The sequence below is a fragment of the Oenanthe melanoleuca genome, chromosome 4 (genome assembly GCF_029582105.1).
Source record: "Oenanthe melanoleuca isolate GR-GAL-2019-014 chromosome 4, OMel1.0, whole genome shotgun sequence".
Taxonomy (NCBI): domain Eukaryota; kingdom Metazoa; phylum Chordata; class Aves; order Passeriformes; family Muscicapidae; genus Oenanthe; species Oenanthe melanoleuca.
Genome location: NC_079337.1, coordinates 1,241,837 through 1,262,732, shown reverse-complemented (window position 1 = coordinate 1,262,732; position 20,896 = coordinate 1,241,837). Strand labels below are relative to the sequence as shown.

The 20,896-nt window shown below is 50.4% G+C and overlaps 1 protein-coding gene across 2 annotated transcripts; it reads left to right on the top strand.

Annotated features, from left to right (window-relative positions):
* Window positions 1-3,381: 3,381 nt before the first annotated feature.
* SCARB2 (scavenger receptor class B member 2) lies at window positions 3,382-20,378 on the top strand. 2 transcript variants are annotated; one of them, XM_056489417.1, is made up of 13 exons: window positions 3,696-4,055; window positions 8,701-8,858; window positions 12,772-12,919; window positions 13,987-14,175; window positions 14,511-14,602; window positions 14,846-14,965; window positions 15,581-15,759; window positions 15,884-16,002; window positions 16,645-16,718; window positions 17,442-17,493; window positions 18,052-18,210; window positions 18,361-18,431; window positions 19,476-19,564. In XM_056489417.1, exons 1-12 carry the CDS (start codon window positions 3,939-3,941, stop codon window positions 18,388-18,390), a joined length of 1,437 nt encoding a protein of 478 aa, XP_056345392.1. In that variant the 5' UTR covers window positions 3,696-3,938; the 3' UTR covers window positions 18,391-18,431; window positions 19,476-19,564. The 2 variants fall into 2 exon arrangements, with proteins under 2 accessions (XP_056345390.1, XP_056345392.1); XM_056489415.1 differs by lacking the exon at window positions 18,361-18,431 and having other exon boundaries at window positions 3,382-4,055; window positions 19,476-20,378.
* Window positions 20,379-20,896: the final 518 nt, after the last annotated feature.

Below are 20,896 nucleotides of genomic sequence, written 5' to 3'. Positions count from 1 at the left end.
GTTTTTGGTTCCTCCCTGGCTGCTTCCACACCTGTGCTTACCCTTGGCGTGCAGAGGATGTTCCCAGTAGTCCAGGGCTGTTTGCAGCTCTCAGCAGCAGCAGAACAAGTAAACCTGGTTCATCTTGGAGCTGCCTCAAGGGCTGCATAGAAAACTGAGGGCTTGGAAAACTGTGTCAGGCTCTGTGGGCAGTGCTCAAGACTATCAGATCAAGCACTTGAAAAGACAGCGTTCTTCCTGCTGCAATCTGCATTGCAGAAGCTCAAACCTGAATTAAGGTAGTAAAGCTCTGACAGGAGCAGCTTCACTGATGAGATGGGCTTGGCACTGCAAGCCAGGCCCTCAGCAAACCTGTGTAAGGTGGCCAGGCAGTGCAAATTGCCAGAGCCTCCCATCCATCCCTGTGCAGGTCCTGCCATTTCCATGCCTTTCTTTCCCAGAAAGGCCTCTGTTCACAGCCACTGGCAACATTCTCCCACCCCAGAAGGTGTTTCCTGGCTCAGCAGGGAGGGCTCCAGCACTGCTCTGTGCCTGTGCTGGGCAGGGAGTGTTCTGAGTGAGGGATTCAGCTTTGGAAAAGCTGTGTGAGGGGAGAAATCCATGTGGAGAGGGCGGTGAGGAAAAGGTGGCCCGGAGCGACGCTCAGTCCCACGCAGGCAGCACAGCTTGGCACCCCTGAGTCACAAGGCTCTTGCTGCACAAGCAGATGAGTCAGGGGAGCAGCAGACCCAGGGAGAAGTGGTGATGGGTGTGAGGGGCTGTTCTTGCTGGTTTTGGTATAGCTGGAGTTGCAAGGAATATGTTTGTGTGACTCTAAAATGTGCCACACGGCCTGTATCACAATCACCAAGTGCATGCCTGTGTGAGTGGCATACAGTCCATGAGGGCTGCAGTTATTTAGCTGGGGAGAGTCAAATATATGAGGGTCAGCCCCAAATTTCAGAAGGAAAACCACTTTTGCTGCTAATCTCGTAACAGTTTAAAGTAATAATTTCCTCAGAAGCAAAATTAAGTGCTGTTGCAGGCAAACATGTCATTTGCTGGGATGTCATTGTCCCAAATCTGGAAGTCAAGCAGTGTTCTGACCCGAGAGCAAAGGCTGCTCTTACAAAAACACCAACTTTACTCCCAGACCTTTCCAAGGTCACTGATGGACACAGTAATTGCAGTGTAGCTCTGCCCTACAGTGAATTGCTTTCCTGCCTGCAATTAATTTCCCTCTGTGGGAAGAATAAATTGAAGCTTGAGACAGTGAAATGTGATCACTACCCACTTACAAACCTTTCAGAAATGTCTCAACTCTCAGCTGAAATCAGGATCTTATAATTAAAATAATTAATTTTATTAATTAAGCATAGAGTAGTAGACACCCACAGTGTGTGTGAGTTCTCTGGTAACAAGGATATGTGTGAGCTGTGCAGGGAAAGCAGAAGGGGGAAGGAAACCTTTTCCTTGTGTGTTAGTGATGCACTTGGGTGTTTCCTAAGAGCTGCTCCTGCAAGGCTGGGAGTGAGCTCTGCATGTAAGGCTTGTGCTGCTGTCCTTCTCAGCCCTTGCTGTGGAACTGCAGCCAGCATGGGCTCTTTGTCAGGAAACTGGGAGTGGGAAGGACCTGCAGGTCCCCTGCAGTGTGTTTTATGTCGTGTGGGTGAGCTGGGCAGCCAGGTATCACAGACCCACAGAGAGGAGCAGACTGCAAACATCATGAAACAGCAGGAGATGAGTAGGCAAGCCTACCCAAATTGGAGATAAGACAGAAACTGGTAGAGTGTTTATTAGGTGAAGCACTTACAATTACAGCTGCTTTTTCAGCGTCAAGATGAAACTACCCTGGGTCCTGGAGAGGTTATTTGATGTGTCTGTGTGCCCTGAGGCCACAGCTGCTGAAGTTCAAGGCCTGGGCCCAGTCAGACATGGTGTGAACAGGTCTGTCAGCAATGGAGATGATTCAGTGAGGGCAAGCACGATTCCTATCTCAGGTGTCAAAGTCCAGAGATCCAGGAGGTGCCATGGGTGCTCACCAAGAGACCAGGAACAGAACCCCACCCTCCTGAGTGCTGTCCCAGCCCTGATGTGGGCAGCACTAAACATCCACTGAGAAATGCCTCATAGTTACTAAACCACAGCAGTAGGGCTAGGGATCTCTGGGATCTGTTCTGATTTGGCTGATACTGTGCTGTGTGATTTCCTAATCCCTTACAAGCTTTTCCTGCCTTGCATAGACTCCAAGGAGCTGAGCACCTGGTGTTGCACCAAGTGAAGGAGCCACATCACAACCTCAGTAAGTCTGGCTTTTTATGTTTCTTAAAGATATTCCCAGTGCATGGGACAGGACAATTTCACCATGTCCATGCTTCCCAGAAAGTGGAAAAGCCTCTTTTCTCTGTAACATCATCATGATGCTGGAAAGGGAGGATGTGCCTCTGCTTGTTTCAGGAATCTGTAATTATGACACAGGACTGTGCCTCGAGCCAGCAGTGCACCCACTGCATTCCCAGGCTGCACTCCAGAGGTGGAGCCACTCCTCACAGGAGTGTTTGCACTGTATCAAGGCTGGGGAGCACTTCCTTGGCTTCCAAAGGCAAAATTATTTGCCAAAATTAAAAAAAAAAAAATCCCCCTGAGAATCTAGAGAAACTGTGGTTCTATGCATCACATGGGTAGATTCTTGTGGAAAAATAAACCAAAAAGCTGAATTAACCAAACCCAAAATTCTGTGGGAATCTTTGCTTGATCTATAAATATTTGTGCCAGGGTTCAGCTAAAGTATTTTACGGTGGAAGGGAAGGTTTATGGTTTCAGAGAGAGAATTCTCATGGAAGAGTCTTTCTTAGGGGAGGGTTTTTATTGCTGAAGTTAAATTAGCCTTCAAAATCAGATTCTAATTATGTACTCTGGTTCTTGCTTTTTGGTGAAATGATGATGAAACAGGGCTACAAATGCCACTCTGGAATGAAAATCTAAATGAAAGAAAGCTGCCAGAACAACCTTTTTTGTTGCTGGTGGTTTTGTTTGTTTTAACTGCATGGGTGGAACCACAAAAATTCTGGTTTTCCAAACAACTGTGACACATGACCTCAGAACCTTTCATAGGCAAAAATATCCGAAAGGGCACAAAATAACATAACTCTGCTGCTGCAACGACAATGACAGGAAGAAGTGTTTGTAAGGGAAGGTGCTTCGGTCCATCTCAGCAGGAAATCCAGCTGATGGGCAGCTCGCCCTCTTGCTCAGGAAGGCATTGCTTGGATCGGGCTGCAGCTGGCCAGCTGCCAGCCTCGCGGTTTGGAGAGGGAGCTCACTCGTGACTGGGAAACACCAGTGCTGCTGGGACCCGGGGTGGGAGCGCCGTGCCGCAGGGCTTCCCTTCCTTCGTGCCACAGGAAAGCCGTGGGGAAAGGGGCTGGCGTGATGCCCCTCGCTGGGAAAGCCCTGGTGCAGGTGTCTTTGCCTCCGGGAAAGTGGAGCAGTACATCGATTGGGTTTATTTTTTCAAGAGCGGCTTAACTGTGTTAGTGGCAGCTGAACTGCGCTGAATTGTGGCAGAATCCGCTCCCTGCGATGCTAAATTCAGTCTAGAAGCGCAAGTTTCCTTCCCCCCAGCAATCTCGCAGTGGAATTCCTTCTCTCGTTTTCCAGAACGCCCTTTGTTCGGCGCCGCCCGCCGCACCGAGCGAGGCGCTCCAGCAGCGCCATCCCCAGCGGGCAGGAGGCAGGAGCCCGTGCGGGCAGCAGCGGGATCCGCTGTCCAGAGCATTCCAGCAGAGCACAGCAGGGCCGAGCAGAGCAGAGCATCCCCGGGCCGTGCCGGGGCGGGCGGGCGGCGGCTCCTCCCGGCGCTGGCGGGCGGGGCCCGCGCTGTGCCCGCCCCGCAGCCCCGCAGCCCCGGCCCGGAGGAGCCCCGGCGGTCCCTGCTCGGCGGCTGAGCGGCCGCAGCCATGAAGTCGCTGTGCCTCGTCACCGTGGGGGTCCTGGCCATGACGCTGCTGATCGCCAGCATCTCGCTGCTGGTCGCGCACGTCTTCCAGACGGTGGTGGATCTGCAGGTGAAGCAGGTAAAAGCATTGCCGCGGTGCCGCCGAGCTCCGCGTTTGTTCCTTCTGGAAGCAGCCGAGGGAGGGGGCTGGCTGCCTCCTTGCAGCAGCTCCGGGTGAGTGGGCAGGAGCATCCCTGGGCCGTGAACCCCCCCTGCCCAGCGCCACTCGGCTGGGCTGGGGCTCAGAATGGAGCTCAGGCTGCGCTGGTCCCTGGGCCGGGTAAAATTGCGGTGAGGATGGGTAAAAACGCCTCTTGTTGAGGCAGCTTTGATGGCTGTAGCCAGGAGCCTGCTCCTGCAGCAGCACCTGAGGGGAGCAGGGGGCAGCTGAAGCGCCCCTTCTTTTTGCCATCTCTGCCATAAATTGCTTGCAGCTCTCATTCTGCTGCTCCGTTTAGTGGTGCCTCTGGAGCCCGGCCAGGGGTGCTGTGGGCTGGAGCACGTGGTGTCTCCCAGATCCCCAGGCTGGGTGATGGCAGCCAGGCATTTCGCCGTGGTGTTCCACGCTTGGGGACACCCATCCTGGCACTGCTGTGGGGCAGAGGCCTGCACTGCTCCTGCTCTGCCCAAGCTTTGGTTTCTCTACCACTGTGCGTTTATCCAGTGGTTCAGTGAGAAAGGGCAGCTGTGTTAGTAATTCTCTTGGAAGTCCTTTGTAAATGAACAATTATTTATCTATCTGAGGAATATCACCTTAGCTCTTACTCTGACAGAGAGTCAGGAATGCTAACCAATGAAGGGATTTGACCAGTGCTGTTGTTTAGTTGGTGACCAGATCATCTGTGATCTCCTAACCTACTGTTCTTTCCTCTGGGCTATTGACAGGGAGCATTTCCTACCATGGAAACTGCATTGTCTCAGCTTAAATCAGTTCGCTTTACAAGCACAGCTTTAGGTTGGCAGTGAGCTTGCAGCAGGTCTTGGCACTTGGAAGTGCAGCTCCATCCCCCTGATCCTGGTTGTCCTTGGGAAGGAGCCTGCCCTCCTCTGCACCCAGAAGTTCTCCTTCCAGGTGTTTTTCGTGCTCGAGCAGTGGGGTGGAAGCCGTGATTTGGAGCAGGACTGTCGGGAATTAGGCGTGATCCTCCTTACACGTATTATCTCCTGGCTGCCTGCTCCTTCCCCGGAACGGAGCCTTATGTAACAGCAAGTTGGTATTCGCTCAGCAGGGCTTGCAGTAATGCAGGATAGAGTTTCCAGAGCTCAGGCCTTTTGCTGCCTGCTGCTGCCCAGCTCCTGCTGGCACACATCTGGATTGCAGGGAATGAGGTGTCGGCTCCCTGCCAGAGCTGCCGGCTCCCTAGGGCATTCTCCAGGAGCCACACCCCCAGACTGGGCGAGCACGGCTTGCAGCCCCACAGCAGGCTGCTCCCAGTCACTCTGCTCCTCTGGCTTCTTCCCACATCTGCTTGATCCCACGTGAGCTTCCCCTCATTTGTGTGGAGCCTAGAAAGCTGCTGTCTCTTGTGTAACCGCGCGTGTGGCTTAGAAAAGCTTGTGCAAATAGACAAATCTCAGTTTGCCTTCGCAATGGGGCAAGAGCTGAGCTGTTGCAAGGAGTTGCTGTTCCTCTGAGGGCCTTCCAGCCGTCCTGAAACGGAGCTGCCTGGCAGTGAGGGGCTGCCTTTGCAGCCTCAAGTGCAGCTGGAGTGGAAAGCTCTATTTTGGAACAGCTGGAGCACTGTGTCTCCAAGCCCAGCACGGTGAACCCTGAGGATGGCTCTGCTTTCACAGGGGGCTGTGTGCAGCAGCCTGTCAGCCAAAGGCAGCACCTGGATACAGAGAGGGGGTGGGAAGAGTGGGAGTCCAGCCTGCTGTCACACTTCACATCCCCTTGAAAATCAGAGGGCAGATGTGTTGTGACAAGAACACTGGCACTTCTTATCCCAGAAGGCATTCACATCTCATCAACATAGTCTTTATTTGCTATTTTATTGTATTTTGATAAACGTGCCATCCCAATCAGATGGCCAAAACCTGTTTGTTATCAGGGCCTAGCACCTGAAACTCTAGAGAGTAATGAGGAAAAAAATCTCTAATGAACAAGGATGAATCCTCCCCAGGAGAAAGGCATTCCCAGCTGCCACAGGTGTTGGCTTGTGCTTTCTGGTGGGTAGATCCTGGCCACAGGTGTGCAGGTTATGAATACAACCTACTATTATATATATATATATATATATATATATATGCATACACACACACACCATCAATCTTGGAGCTATGCTCCTAATTTCAGGCTTGGAAGTCAGTCAGTCCTTTGGGCCAGGTGTTTCCCTTATGGTGAGAATTTTAGAAAGCACTTATACTTCAAACCCCTTGAAATTCCACTGGACTTGTCACCAGCCATCTCTCAGGCTGAGTTGGCTGGAATATTGCAGGCCCTAAAGGACAAGGAAGATGTTTTCTCCTTTGATTTAGTTGAGGTATTGATCATTTTTTTACTGGTGTTGTTTAATGCAAAATACTGGAGCTCTCAGGAGAGTTTAGTATGGAGGCCTGGCTGAAGAATCCATGGGGATGCTCCTTTGGGGCAGGATATTCCCAAGATGCAGGAGTAGAGAGGTCTGTTCATGCTGGTCTGAACACTTACCCCATCATCTTAAGGTGCAGTTATACCATGTCATATATGTTGAATTAAAAAGTTTAGGGGCTCCAGGAAATAAGTAAAAAAAGTAATTAAATTTTCTGTGCAGGTTTCAGAAATGTTCAGTACCATTTCCCACTCCCACCATCACTGCCAGTAGCAGTTATATTTGGGAGGGAAAGCTCCCTTTTTGTTTCCTGTGTGTAAAGCACAGTCAGTGCAAGAAAACAGCAGCAGATGAGAGGGCTGTGAGTTCAGGGCTGGCTGATAAATGCAATCAGCAGGAAGGATGCTGTGGAACACTGGAAATGAGCGTGGACTCCACTTGGAAAGGAGAAGTCCTGATGAGCTTACCATGTTTCGTAATTTGACAGTTTTTGGGAGTCTCTCTGAATCCAGCTCAGGAGTTTGTGAATCTGGGATTGCTGTCACTGTACGGAGCTATAAATAGACACTTGATTTATGTGGGAGATGCAAATTGTGCCTTGCAATCTAAGAAATAAATCTGGAATGAATATGACCAGTGGATACTCGTGGATGGAGAGATGAGTCTCCTTGGCATAAATCAAAAGAAAACAAAGGCATCAGGCTGTGTAGGAAATTGTAAATATGAGGTGTTGGTAGTTCCAAAGAGAGGCTCCAAGCTCCCCAGTGTGTCTGAAACACAGTAATTTTTGAGATGTGCACAGAATATATGGGGTTTAATCCTATGGGGAGAGCAGGCTGCAAGTGCAGAATGCCACCAGCTGGGCTGGCCCTCCCTGCCACTCAGCATTACTGCTGCCATGCCAAGCTCCTGCCAGTGAGTTTAAACAGTCTTCTCTTTATCTCGCCCTCCAAAACTCAAGTCTGCATGGAGAGAAAACGGCTCCTTGAGTGGGAAGGCCAAGAATGAGTCCTGAAGCAAGTGTGGCTGATAAGACCCTGAACACTGACCACAAGCTGGCAGCTGCCCAGCCTGCCCTGCTTCTGAGCTTCCACTCACAATATTCCACTTGTTTTCGCAGAAGGATGAAAAGAATGAGTGTTGATGAGACCCATTTAATTGCAAATCATTCCCCTCCTCCCTTTCTTCCGCCTACAGGTGATGTGGTTTTTCACAGACAGAGTTTTCTTTGTGTTTGTTCCTGAAAACTCACTCTGCCAGCCAGATTTCTCTGTGGGACCCCTGAAGTAGTTCAAGAGTTATAAATGCATGAAAAGCCTTGATTTTGGTGGTGGGGATGCTTTGTAAGTGGGGTGAATGTTATCCAAAATGGGATAATAATAAATAGACAGATTGAGGCCTGTGTTACAGAGCTCTACATGACAGGTGTGGTTGTGACTTTCCATATAACATATGTATGCTGATAAGGGTATCACTGAGGTAAGGGAATCAGTGTGTCATTTCTCAAGTGCTTCTGTTATAAAATAATGGTTTATAGCTTGGTTACAAAATGGACTGACAGACTGTGAGTCTGGAGATGCATGTGCTGACATTGCTGTAGGAAAGAAATTAAAGACAGAGAGCAAACAATTTTCCCCCTATTCCAAGACCTTGGAAAGGCACAAATCCTACAGTGCCTATGTGAAAGAAATTTGTCATTCACAGTTCTTCTCACAGGCCAGTGAAAAACAAAGTCTGATTGCTTTGGAGACTGAATCTCACAGCTGTGTTGGAATCTGACATTCTTGGGCAAAGAAATCATTGAGGGCAGGACTCTTTTGGCCTCCCAACACTGGATTGTACTTTTATCTGTAATGTTGGCAAGTTTTGTGGTGTCTTGCACCAGGTGGAGGATTTTACTGATGCAGGAAAGGAGACAGGATTGCTGAGTAATAGCTGATCAGTCTCCACTGTGAAAAATGTCATTCTGAAAAATGGTCTGTGGGGAGAATTGGAACTGCAAACCAACCAGTGCTGCCCCTGGCCTGTGCCCAGGAGGGCAGGTGCCAGGGCTGGTTGATATTGAGCTGCTTCCAAGTAAACCAGATCTAGAACTGGGGTCTTGAGTCTTACTGCCTGTGATTGTTCCCAAGGCATGGAATTCCTCTCTGTCCTGTCAGCTTTAGCAGCTGATGTGCCTTTCTCTTGTTCCAGGGAACAGTCTTGAAGAATGGCACAGAAACCTTTGAGGCCTGGGAGGACCCTCCCCCCCCAGTCTACATGCAGTTCTACTTCTTCAATGTGTCAAATCCTCTGGAAGTGCTCCAAGGTGCTACTCCTCTCGTGGAGGAAATAGGACCATACACCTACAGGTAGGACCCTCTCAGGAGTTCCACACTGCACAAAAACTGTGGGTTTTGTGTGAGGAATCCAGAAGGCCTGGGATCCTGTTCCAGGAGAAAACCTAGGTGTTACTGTGTGAGGGAAGGTTTGTCCAGGGGAGCATGGTCACTGCCACACAGACAGCACTGACACCTGTGACTGCTTTCAGATGAAGCCAGGGGCTTCTGTCAGATTTTGGCAAAGTTTTGCTGGTGTGCTGCTGCTCTTCATTTCTGAACACAGAGGAAGCTGATGCATCCTGGCCTGCTGTCTTGTGAGCTGGGTGGTGCTGGGGTGAGGAGTGTTACACAGAAGTGTGACTTGTGCTCACTCAGGAATTGGTTCCTAGCTGGAGTTGCAGAATCCACATGGATAAAATGTGGCCAGAAAAACACAGAGTGGTACTAAAAGGGTCTTCCTGAGCCAGCCCTCACTGAAAAAACCTGCTGAGGTTTTAAACCTATCTCTCATTTTTACTGATGGATTTAGTAAGGCCATGTGCAGTGTTAGATATTGTCCAGCTCCCAGAGCTGTCCTGTGTGGCATGGAGAGATTTTGAAGTCACTTTACACACGAGATTTCCTTCTGCTCAGCTGCCTGCAGCTGTGTACACCAGGGGCAGCCTGTGGTGGGAAGGGCTGTGGTCCTGGGAGTCCTGAGTGAAGAGGAACTCCATCACCAGGCAAGAAGGTGGATTCCTGACTGTCAGCCTCACTTCTGGGCACACAGGCTTATCCAGGCCAGGCACTGGCTCACTGCCAGAAGGAGCTGTCTTTACCAAAGCTGCAAAATTATCACAATCTCTTGGGATTTGAAAAAGTGCTGGATGAAAGCAGAAGCCTTTGTGAGAACCTCAGTTTTTCTTTCAGTTTCCTTCTTCCCACAGCTCAGCTTTGCTTCTCCCTCTGCCAGCAGTCCCTTCCCCTGTCTCCTCTGCATTCTAGTTGTGTGTCTGTTTAGCCATGGCAAACTCCACGTGGTGCTTTGGCAAAATCCCTGCTATAACATGAGCCAGTAGAGCCGGAGAAAAGATGATCCACAAGCTCTCAAGGCTTTCCTTCAGGTGTGTAACTCTGGGCATTAGTCAGCAACGTGTTCTGTGTCAGGAAGATCAGCAGGACAGCTCCAGGGTTCACAGAGCTGCAGGAACCACACAGGTGTTCAGTCCTCTTTGCCAGCTTTGTCTTTTCCCTTTGCTCAGCTCCAAGTCTCTCCTGGGTGTCACACGCAGCTGTGGGAAGCTGCACCTTGTCCCTGGAGGAGCAGGGTGGATGGGGCTGGTGCTGTGCTGGCTGGGCTGGTCCCTGCCCCAGGGGAGGCCCAGCCTGAGCTGCTGGTTTGCTGGGAGAGCCTTTCCCTGCATCCCCTCCCTGCAGTGCTCCTGGTGGGGACAGGGGGAGAAGGAAAGAGTCTGCACATGAAACAGGGGATTTAAGGATTAAAATAGAATGAAGAATATAACCTAGTATCAGTCACTGTGTGCTTATAAGGAAAGGAATGCACGATGTACAACATATAGTATCAGTCACTGTGTGCTTAAATAAAGAAAGGAATTCACGATAAGAGACCCCTGAAGTATAGGAAGGTGTCCCTCTCCATAAAAGAACAAAGTCTGCAACCAAGAGACTACAAGCGCATGCGTGGAAAGACAAGGTGAAAAGTTCAATGAGTGAGGAAGACTTTTACTTCATCGTTTTCTGCCCACAGACTCATTTGAAGACCACCGACTCAATTAACCACGCAGCCGCAATGAATATGCAGCTAATTTCCATACGAAGCGGGGAAACAGGCGGGGCAGAAAATCAATATGTATAGGCGATTTAGAATATGCATGTACTTCCTAGATAAATAGAAGGTTAAGAAGCATGTAAGGTACGCAGGATTTGGGAGGATGCTCTCCCCCTGCGTCCAGCGCTGAATAAAATACGTACCTACTCCACAACTTTACGGGTTGTGAAGTCTATTTTCCGCGCTTCACACATTCCACTTGATTCTGGCTTGTTTGCTTTGCCTGACTCTTGGCATGTCTGGACAGGATTCCCCTGTGCTCTGCTGTGTCTGATGGAGGAAGGAGGAAAAGCTGGGAAGTGGAGAGCTCTCTTGCAGCAGATTCTGTAAAACCCTTGCCTGGCTGTGGCTGTGCATGGCCTCGTGATTTTATAAAACAGGGAAGGGCTGGGAGTGAACTTGAGCCAGACAAGCAGAGGGAAAAATGCAGTCAGTGGCAGGGAGGAGGTGGGAGGGCTCCAGAGAGTCTCTTCCTGCAGCTGAGTTTTCACCAGCTTACATTGTGAAGCACTTGAGGCAGATGCTGTAACAAAAACATCGCAGTGCTGGTGTTTTTAAATCCTGGAAGTTGAACTGGCAGCATGTAAAATAAATAATTACAAAGTGCAAGCTGCCTGTCTGCCCAAGCCTGCTGAGTCCCAAAGAACACTGAAATATTGTCTGGTCTTGCACACATTTACAACATTTTAGCTTTAACATCTTAGAGCCTCCTACTCATATTCCTCATCAGGGAGTATTATTTTCCTCTCCAGAACTGGAGAGGTGTCTCAGGTTACCCCTGGCCTATTTGAGGGAGGCATTTCACAGCTGTCCATTTCCATCTCCTCAGTCTGAGCCCTGGGCTATAAAACAGACTGCTGTCCAAGAGGCTCTTGCCAAGTCAAGCTGGAAGTGTTGCTACACCAGAAAGTTCCTGTGTGGCAGGGATGCTGGGGGGTGGTAGAGACACTGTTTGGGTAAGGAAGATGGGAAGTGGCTGGTTTCTAATAACAGCAGGCCTTTCCACAGGCTCTGCAGTTTGCTTTAGATGTGGAAGCTGAGCCAGAGTAATGCAGCCTGTTGTGAAGCTGCACTGATGGATGCAGTGCAGCCAGGGCAGAATCTCAATCCGAGCTGAATGCAGAACACCAAAGCACAACGTCTGGCAGAACAGCTCTCCCTCATGTCTTGTGACTTGAGATTTGCCCAGGCAGATGTGAAAGTAAACAGCCTCCTGAGTCACTGCAGGCTGAGGAAATGGGGAATTTCACCTCCTGTGCGTGCCAGGCAGTGAGCAGCCTGCCTGCCATTTCCCTTTTGGGCTTGTTGTGTGGCAGCCTGTCCTGCACAACTGCAGAGCCCTGGTTGGTAAAGTGCTAATGGCAATGAAAATTGAGTTGTGCTCCTGACATGTGTTCCAGGGTAATTAGGATCTGACTTTCTCCTCAGGCCAGCAGGTATTATTTGATGTTCCTTGCCAATTGGACTGGTTTGTCAGCAATCCTGAGTTTTGTCCTGCTGTCTGAGTGCTTAGACAGGAACAGCAGCAACCTCCCAGGCCATGGGTACTGAGCAGCAAAAATGCAGTTGAATTTCTGTCGTGCCCAGGATTCCTGCTCCAGAATTAAAGGAGAACTAAAATAAGGCTTGTTCTGTAGTCATGCCACATGTGAGCCCTAGTGCCAAGTGCTCTGAAGCCAGCAGAAGGATTCTGGTGGGTTCTTAGGTCAGCTCCATGACACACATGCAGCCTGCATCTTTATGGAAGTGAATTTTGCATGCAGCAGTTTCCTTTTCAAACTGGACTTCAAGGGCAGTCTCATTCATATAGGGTGCCTCTAAATCCTTCTGAGACATCTGAAATGGTTGTCCTTCCTTTGAGGTTTTTAAAGAGGAGGCAAAACTATGAGGTGCAATTAACAGGCAGGGTGGCATTTTTGGAAACGCCCCATGAGGTCTGACTCAGCTGACACTGACACACAGGGAGTTTGTGTCAGTGAGAGAATATCCTTCCAAAGAACTGAAAATGCCACCACTGAAAAGGTGCTTAAAGCAGTAGAGCAGCCCTAAGTTAATTGCAATGAATGCTGTGTCTGCTTTTTTAACTTGATGAGAGAACAAACTCTTGTCTTTCAGGGAATACAGGCCAAGAGTGCATGTCCAGTTTTTGGACAATGGAACCAAAGTGTCAGCTCTAAACCCAAAGACTTACGTATTTGAACCTGAGAAATCAGTGGGAGACCCTGAAGTGGACCTGATCAGGACAATAAATATTCCTGCAGTGGTGAGTTCTCTTCCATTCCTGCTTGGAATTCATCCTGGCACACTTCAGAGGAGCAGTGTGTTGCTTCATCCTGACTCTCCCTTTGTGGTAGACACATGTGATGGAAGAACAAGAGAGCATATGCTGGTCTCACTTTGGGGCTGGACTGTTGTGGGGAGCCTCACACCTCTGCAGTGTTAGTGCCTTCTGTGGTACTATGAGATCACATATTCTCCAGGGACCAAGGGGAATCAGGCTTACTGGGCTTCCATTAGTCAGGGAAACCAGGGAATTAGTGATGTCAGATGCTTAGGAGGAACTCCAGTGTAAGAGGGTTAGGAATACCTGCAGTTGTTTTGTCAAAATTGGAGAAGCTGTCTCCAAGTCTGCTTCTCAAACCAGAAACAAACTGCAGTAGAGCAGTTTCAGACAGACCTGAAAAGGACCCCTCAGAGTATTAAAAGCCAAAAATGCACCCCCAGAGTGTGCTAGGTGAAAGAGTCCCATGGTGATGACAGGCAGACCATTATTTCAGTCTTACACAGGGACAGCATGAGCACAAGCAGATCCAATCTGCCACAGCTTCCAGAGGCAGTCAGGCTGTACTCAAATACTTGGGGGTGTGATTCAGCCTTTACTCCCCATCCTGTTGCAGGGTGCCTTCATTTCAGCTTTTTCCCCAGCATTTCCAAAAATGTCTGATGTGAATGAGTACAGAAGTGCCCTGTGTATAGCAGTAGATAGGACTCAGCTCACTGAAAGCTGCAGACAGTACCAACACTGTATTTTCAATTCCTCCCAGGCATCTCGTGATGGTAAGGATTACCTCTCCTTCAGATTTTTGGCTGTGATGTACTGTAACAGGCATTATGAGAAGAGCCACAGGTTGGTTAGCCCAAAGAAATGCCCTTCTTTTGTTCTGACCTCTGTTACAAGCCCACTTGTCAGCTAGGAAGGAAATAAATGCTGTTAATGTTTAAATTTTGGGGAAATGAACGTGCAGTGGTGGCAGGTGTCTGGTTGTGGATGCAGATATTTCATTCCCCAGTAAATGTGACCATTTCTCCCTCGTCCCAATGCCCTGGCAGACTGCCATGGAGTGGACCAGGTCGACCCCGCTGCAGTTTGCCACCGAGGTGCTGCTGCTGCTGTACCAGGAGTCGCTGTTCACCGTGCACAGCGTGCACGAGCTGCTCTGGGGCTACAGGGACCGGCTGCTCTCCACCATCCACGTCCTGCACCCCGAGATCGACCCCGTCTTCGGGCTCTTCAGCAAGGTAACAGCACGGCCACGCCTGCTGCTGCCTCCCCTGGCCACTGCCGGCACTGCTGGGGCTGGGACAGCAGGCGGGGATGGCAGATCCTGCCTGGGCTCCCTTCAATAACACGGGCTTTGTGGGGCCACTGCAAGCTGCTAGAAAACGTCCTGGTTTCCTTGGTAATTGAGTGAAATTGGGGGTTGTTTCTGTGCTGGAGCCATTCCTGCCTTGCACAGTGTTCCTGGGGTGGATTTGGAGTGGTGACAGCTTCAGCTCCTGCCACCCCCTCGCAGTGACCAGCCAGGTGCCACAGGGTGAGTGCAGCCACTGAAAGCTCCTGTATCTGTTTGCAGATGAATGGATCTGATGATGGAGAATATGTTTTCCTGAGTGGGGAAACGAACTACCTGAACTTCTCCAGGATCGTGGAGTGGAAAGGAAAAGAGTAAGTTTTTATATGTGTTGTTGCCTCTGTCAGAACCTGCCCCTTGCTTGCCTGGTGCCAGTTCAAAGAGAATGCAAGTGCAGCTTAAGAAAAGGGTTTGAAATGGGTTTGTTAGCAGAGCTGAGGCAGGAGGAATTGGCACTGTCCAGGTCTAATTCCCATTTGCTTAGGCCAGGAGCTGGCATTGCCTGACTGCTGCAGGACATCTTTTAGCCCTTGCTCTCTGTGCTTCCCTTTGTTCAGGTCCTTGAGCTGGTGGACAACAGAGGCGTGCAACATGATCAACGGCACGGATGGGACGTCCTTTCACCCGCTGATCAGCAAAGATGAGAACATTTACATCTTTTCTTCTGACTTCTGCAGGTAAGGAGAAAGCAGTGGCACTCAGGCTTCAAAGCAGAGCGTTTGTGTCCATTCCCCTGGAGGTGTCCTGTTAGGCTGGTGTTCTCCTCCTGTGATTTCATTGAACAGTCACAGTGCTCTGCATTTATTCATGGTGGGAAGGATGAGAGTTACAAAAAAACCTCCCAGTCTGCAGTTAAGGATGTGTTATTTGAAAATGAAGATTTGTTAGGTGAAAATTTGGAACAGACTGGACTGCAAGGCTAGTAATGAGGGGAATGGAAGGATTTATATAAACTTTGCTTAAGCTTCTTTCCTCCAAAGCCTTCCTCTGTGCTGTGCTTTTTTAGACAACCCAGGTTGCCCTCTTCAGAGATTCATGACTTCACATGATGCTGTCTGAAACGTACCAAGGAAATATTGGCATTATGTATGTGTGTTAGGCTGGGTTCAGGACGTGCCAGATTGTTCTGTGTGCCACGACCACGTTCCTTTCCTGGTCCCTCTCAGCACTCACGCTGCATGCAGCAGTGGGACCCTCTGTGATGAGAGGTGTGCTTGGCAGGGCAGACATGCAGGCCTCAGCAGGAGCACAGTGCCTGCTGCAGCCCCTCTCTCTGCTCTGCCCCCCTGCAGGTCCCTGTTCCTGGTGTACGACAGCTCGGGAGCCGTGGCCGGGGTGCCCACATTCCGCTTCGTGCCCTCCTCCATGGTGTTTGCCAACACGTCGGTGAACCCGGCCAACGCCGGCTTCTGCGTGCCCGCCGGCAACTGCCCCGGCACCGGCGTGCTCAACGTCAGCGTCTGCCGCCAGGGTACGGCCGTGTCCCACACACAGCTCCAGGGCCTCCTCCCCTCTCTGGCTCAGAGCTCTGAGCACCCCGGGGCTCCTGCTCGGCCCTTCCGTTGTGGTGATGGCTCCGTGTCTCCCCGTTCCAGGTGCTCCGATATTTCTGTCGGCTCCGCATTTCTACCAGGCGGATCCAAAGTTTGTAGAGGACATAGAGGGCATGCGTCCCAGAAAGGAATACCACGAGACGTTTCTGGACATCAATCCTGTAAGTGCAGCCTTTCTGCAAGGGTTCTGCAGGTGGATGGATCCGAGCACCTGGGTTTAGGTCGCCTCCTTGGATGGTGTGAACTGGCCTAGCCCCATTGACCTCAAGGAATCTGTAGTAGTTCTGTGATGCTGGATGGCATGGGAGATCCCTTTTTGGGTCAGCTGTCCTGTCCCTGTCCCCTCCCAGTGTGTCACACACCCTGCCCACTCATGGCAGGGCAGTGTGAGAAACAGAAAAGGCCTGGAGCTGTGCCAGCACTGCTCAGCAATCACAGGAACATCCCTGTGTTACCCACGCTGCTTTCATCACAGTTCCCAAACACAGCCTGATACCAGCTCCTGTGGAGAAAATTCATTCTCTCCCAGCTAAAGCCAGTGCAGCAGTGATCTCTACACCCCCGCAGAGAAATGTGGGTCGAGGAAAAGAGCACAGTCTCGACCTGCCTGGTTTACAGAAACAGTGCTCTGACTCACCAGGCTGTCATGTGTGGCTAAATCGGGAGGAAATTCCACAGCTCCTCTCCTCAGGTCCAGTGCAGATCCTGCTGTGTGCTGTGTGCCAGGTTCTTGCTGCATTCCCACAGTTCTCATTCTTGCAGCTTCCCTGGTTTATTTAACACTGATCTCTTTTATTCCCCAGCTGACAGGGCTCGTCTTGCAGGCTGCCAAGCGGATGCAGGTCAATGTTCACGTCCGAAAATTACCTGAATTTTTGTGAGTGCTCTCTGCTGCTGGGTGGAGTCTTATATCTGTGCTGATATTCAGCATGTTTTTTCTGCAGTGTTCTGGTGGAATATGGGTTGGAGAGGGCAAGTGTGGGAGAGAGAAGTCCAGTTGAATCTCAGTTCTAAGGGGCACCCCTCTCACAGATCAAGCAGATTCTCTAGTTCCACCTGCAGAGTAAAGAATGCTGTGTGGTAGCTACTCCTCCTGTTTATTGGCACAGCTTGGCTGTAATGACTACAACAGAAGTGTTTTATCTGCCCAGTCCCCTTGGGAAACTTCAGGCTTGTTTCCCAGTGCCCAGGAGCTGTCACAGTAACACAGCTCCTGCCTGGGCTGGGATTCCACATGTGCCAACTGTTGGGGGATTTTGGCTGCTGTGCCCATGTTGCTTGGACAATAGTTCCTGTGTTTTACAAAGAGGAGTAACCTTCAACATCAGCTTAGCTCAATTCCTGCTGCCTGGGCACAAATCTGTCACTCAGTTACTAATGAGCCCCAGATGGATCCCTGCTTTTCAGTGCCCACCAAGTCCCAAAATACGTGTGATCGAGATTGTCCTACTCCAGCAGGGAAGTGAAAATCCACAGCAATAAGGAACAGCCCAGAGGCTTTTTAGGGACACTTTGTTTGCTCATTGTTGTTGTGTAATTGCTCTTCACAACCCTCAGGTGAAAAAGTTCCAAACCCATATCTTATTTTTTTTCCACACAGTGAAACCGGCAACATCCGAACGCTGATTTTCCCAGTGATGTATATCAATGAGGTAAATAGTTCTGCCATGTTTTTCCAGCATTGTGGCATGGTAATGCTTGCAAAAATACCCTCTGAGCTAGCCAGAAAAGAAAATGCTGATTTTCTTGTTGTTTGTACAGCAATAGGTAGAAAGGTGTTGCTTTCTTGACACTCTCCTGCTGCTTATTGTAGTGTTATGTTCAGCCCTGCCAAACACTCTCAGTCAGACACTCCTTTTAAACTCAAAGGAGTTGGCCATGAGGAAAAGGGGTGCTCAGACAGGCAGGGCTTGAGGAGATCACACCTTTTTTCGAGTCATCTGTTGAGAATGTTCTTGTGCTGTAGTTGGATCACTGAATCAATTGTTATTAGTCCATTTTACAAACAAAAGTTAAAAATCCCTGTTTTCCTTGGCAATACATACTAGGTGACCCCATTGCCCCCTGGAAGAACTTTAAGGGGGAAGTGTGTCAGGAAGCAGTGGTAGAGAGTTGTGGGGGTGTTGTTTCCCTGCCCTTCACAAGAGTGATCTTACAGAAAGCACAGAAATAAATAAACTTTTTTTCTTCTTCATCTCTCTCTGCTGCAGAGTGTTCTGATTGATGAAGCATCTGCCAGCAAACTCAGGCACGTCCTGCTGGAAGCCAGTGTTGTGACTGGGATCCCCTTTGTAATCATGGCTCTGGGGATTGTGTTTGGGATTGTTTTCATTGTGCTGGCATGCAGGTCCCAGAGGATAAGTGAAGAGGTAAGCAGCACTTGCATTTCACTTTACTTGCTGTCCATCTGCCTGTATTTGATTTTCTTTTTTTTTTTTTTTTTTTTGTGGTTGATTTTACTTTTTGGTGTTTTTCTGCACGTGTCTTTATACTGTTTTTGTTGGGAATGACCTTTCTAGGGAGGGGAAGTTTTAATAGACTCAGAATAAACGCACCAAAGCAAAGGAGCGGAGTTAACCCGAGAAGCCTGGTAAGGCAGGTCCTGTCTCTGTGCCCAGTCCCTTGCCAGCAGTAGTGAAATAAATCAGCCTGTCTAGAGGACCCTGAGGGATAAGATGCAAAAACTGCACCGTATCTGAGGACAGATTTAGTTGGTGTTGTGCTGTGCCAGTGGGTTATTTTTCAGAATCATAATGCAAATTGGTGGCCAAAGAGCAGATGAATTGCACAGACAGCAGCAGCAGGAAGTATTCTCCAGGATTGTCTATTTACAAGGCAGCCTGTAAATCTGTTTATGAGAAGTTCTGTCCCAAGATGACACGCTGGCATTAAGGTGCCTGTCAGGGTGAAAGCTGATGCCAGCATTTCACCGTGACAGGGTTCAGATGACACCAAGCCTTTGGTTAGAGGAATAGCCTGGGTTCTCTAGGAGGCTGTTTTCTCCATAGTTGCTGTGGCCTTACTGTGGTCTCATGTGTTTGCTGCTCCCTACTGCTGTCTCACAACTTCCCTCTGTGCCTGGGGGACCCCTCTGAGTCGGTGGGTTCCAGTTCCATCCCATCCCCATGGATGTTCTTGAGTCTCCTGTGCAGGAGAGACTGGTCCTTTTTCCTTCCATTTCCTTCTGAGCCTGCCTGTGCTGTCAGCAGCTCAGCCAGGGTGTCAACCTGTCCCCCTGCCCAAGGCCTGTCCTGGGATTTCCTGCCCCACAGCTTCAAACCAGCTCTCGTGCATGTGCTGGAGCACTCTACGGGGGTCAGAATGACAAAGGGACACCTGCATCCCGTGCTTTTCCTGCTTTGCTTATTGTTGCTTTTCCTGCAAACAGAGATAGTCCAGCAGTTTGCAGCTCTTCTTGTGATGCCTGAGTGGCTCTGGCCTTCCCTCCTGTGCCAGGGGCTACAGCAGGTCCCTGCCCTGGTGCTTTCCCAGTGCAGCCCTGGCTCTCTCAGAGGGAATTGTCCTTAGAAGCAGGAGCTTCTCCTTTCCCTGCTTGCAGTGTGGGCAGCCCAGCTTCCCACGGTGGAAGGTCTGTCATGGCCATGTTTAACTTGCTGTGGTTTTGTTCTTGCAGAGCACGGAAGAGGAGAGGTCCCCACTCATCAGGACGTCTTAGTAGATTTTCTTTACCCTGTGAGCTTGGAGAGTAAACGATTAGAGCTGACCTAACACCAGCTGTCCCCTGTGGAGACACACTCGTGTCCAGTGGCACTTTTGGTGGGACAGGTGGAAGGGAATCTGCACTGTCAGCCAGGGAAGAGACTTCTTTCTCGCCAGCTACAACTTCCAAACTCCGTTTTAAAACTGCTCCAGATCCTGCTTTTCTCAGCCCTGCCCTGTGTTTGTCCCCACGCTGGCAGCCAGAGGATGATAACAGCTGGATGGGCGACACAAGCCAGCCTGATTCCCTGCAGGAGCGGCGTGGGGCGAGCGTGGGCGGCCTGCTGGGGGCACAGCGGGCTCCTGGGGACCAGGGACAGGGACAGGTGTGCTGTGTGTCCTGTCCCCAGCGTGTCCTCGCCCCGCTGCCACCGAGCGTTTGTTACTCGTGTCCCTGGTCCTGTCCCAGCACACGTGTGCAGCTCATCCAGCCCGGAGCCGAGCCAGCGGCTGGAAGAGCATTTCCATGCAGACACCTCGGTGTTCCACTCTGCTTGTTAGCCAGGCTTCTGTCCTTCGGGTGGGGGGTTTGTTCTGCAGCTTGAGCTCCGCAGCTCAGCCTTGTTCTGGGGTGGAGGGACAAAGCCCCTGGGTGGTGTTGGGTGGGAGGTTTGCTGGGAATGCAGACTTTGGTGTGTTTTTGAGAGCACCCCTGCCTGTTATGGACAGGGTCCTGAGAACTCCTGACACTTTTTTTACTTGTCAAGCAGAAACTTGTGTTAAAAGTCACCGAGGTTCCTCCCCCCCTTTCCCAATTAAAAGAATATTCTCATCGAGGAACATTTCCATTAGATAGTGAAATGTATTTTGAAGTGTGTACTTGTCGTCTGAAGAGGGGCATTGGGGTTTGCATTGCTTGGGCGGGGTTCGGGGTCTTTTTCCTGGCTCCTGCTGCTTTGGCTTCTTCCGTGTGAGGGCTGGTGAGACCCTTGAATGGATTCCCCGGAGAAGCTGCGGCTGTCCCTGGATCCGTTGAATGTCCAAGGCCCGTTTGGACATTGGGGCTTGGAACATCCTGGGACAGTGGAAGGTGTCCCTGCCACGGCACGATGGGTTTCAAGGTCCCTTCCAACCCAAACCCTCCTGGAATTCTGTGATAGCGCTGTCACCCTTTCTGCCTTTCCCCTCAAATGTTGTTTTCTGAGCAGATTTCTGGGAGCAGCGGTGGGACACTGTGGGTGCGGGTGCCACAGCAGTGTGTCCAGAGGAGCGGGGGCACTGCGGGCCAGTGCCGGGATCCAGGGCGGGGGGACCCCTGCTGCGGGGAGCTCAGGCTCGGATTCCAGCCACCCGGAGCTGGGAATATTTTCCTTCGCGCGAGCCTTTGTAATCGCT

Coding starts and splice junctions, on each gene's coding strand:
- SCARB2 (XM_056489415.1), top strand. CDS start 3,939: ATGAAGTCGCTGTGCCTCGTCACCGTGGGGGTCCTGGCCATGACGCTG. Junction 14,603..14,845: donor GTGGAGTGGAAAGGAAAAGA/GTAAGTTTTTAT, acceptor CCCTTTGTTCAG/GTCCTTGAGCTGGTGGACAA. Junction 18,211..19,475: donor CCCAGAGGATAAGTGAAGAG/GTAAGCAGCACT, acceptor TTGTTCTTGCAG/AGCACGGAAGAGGAGAGGTC.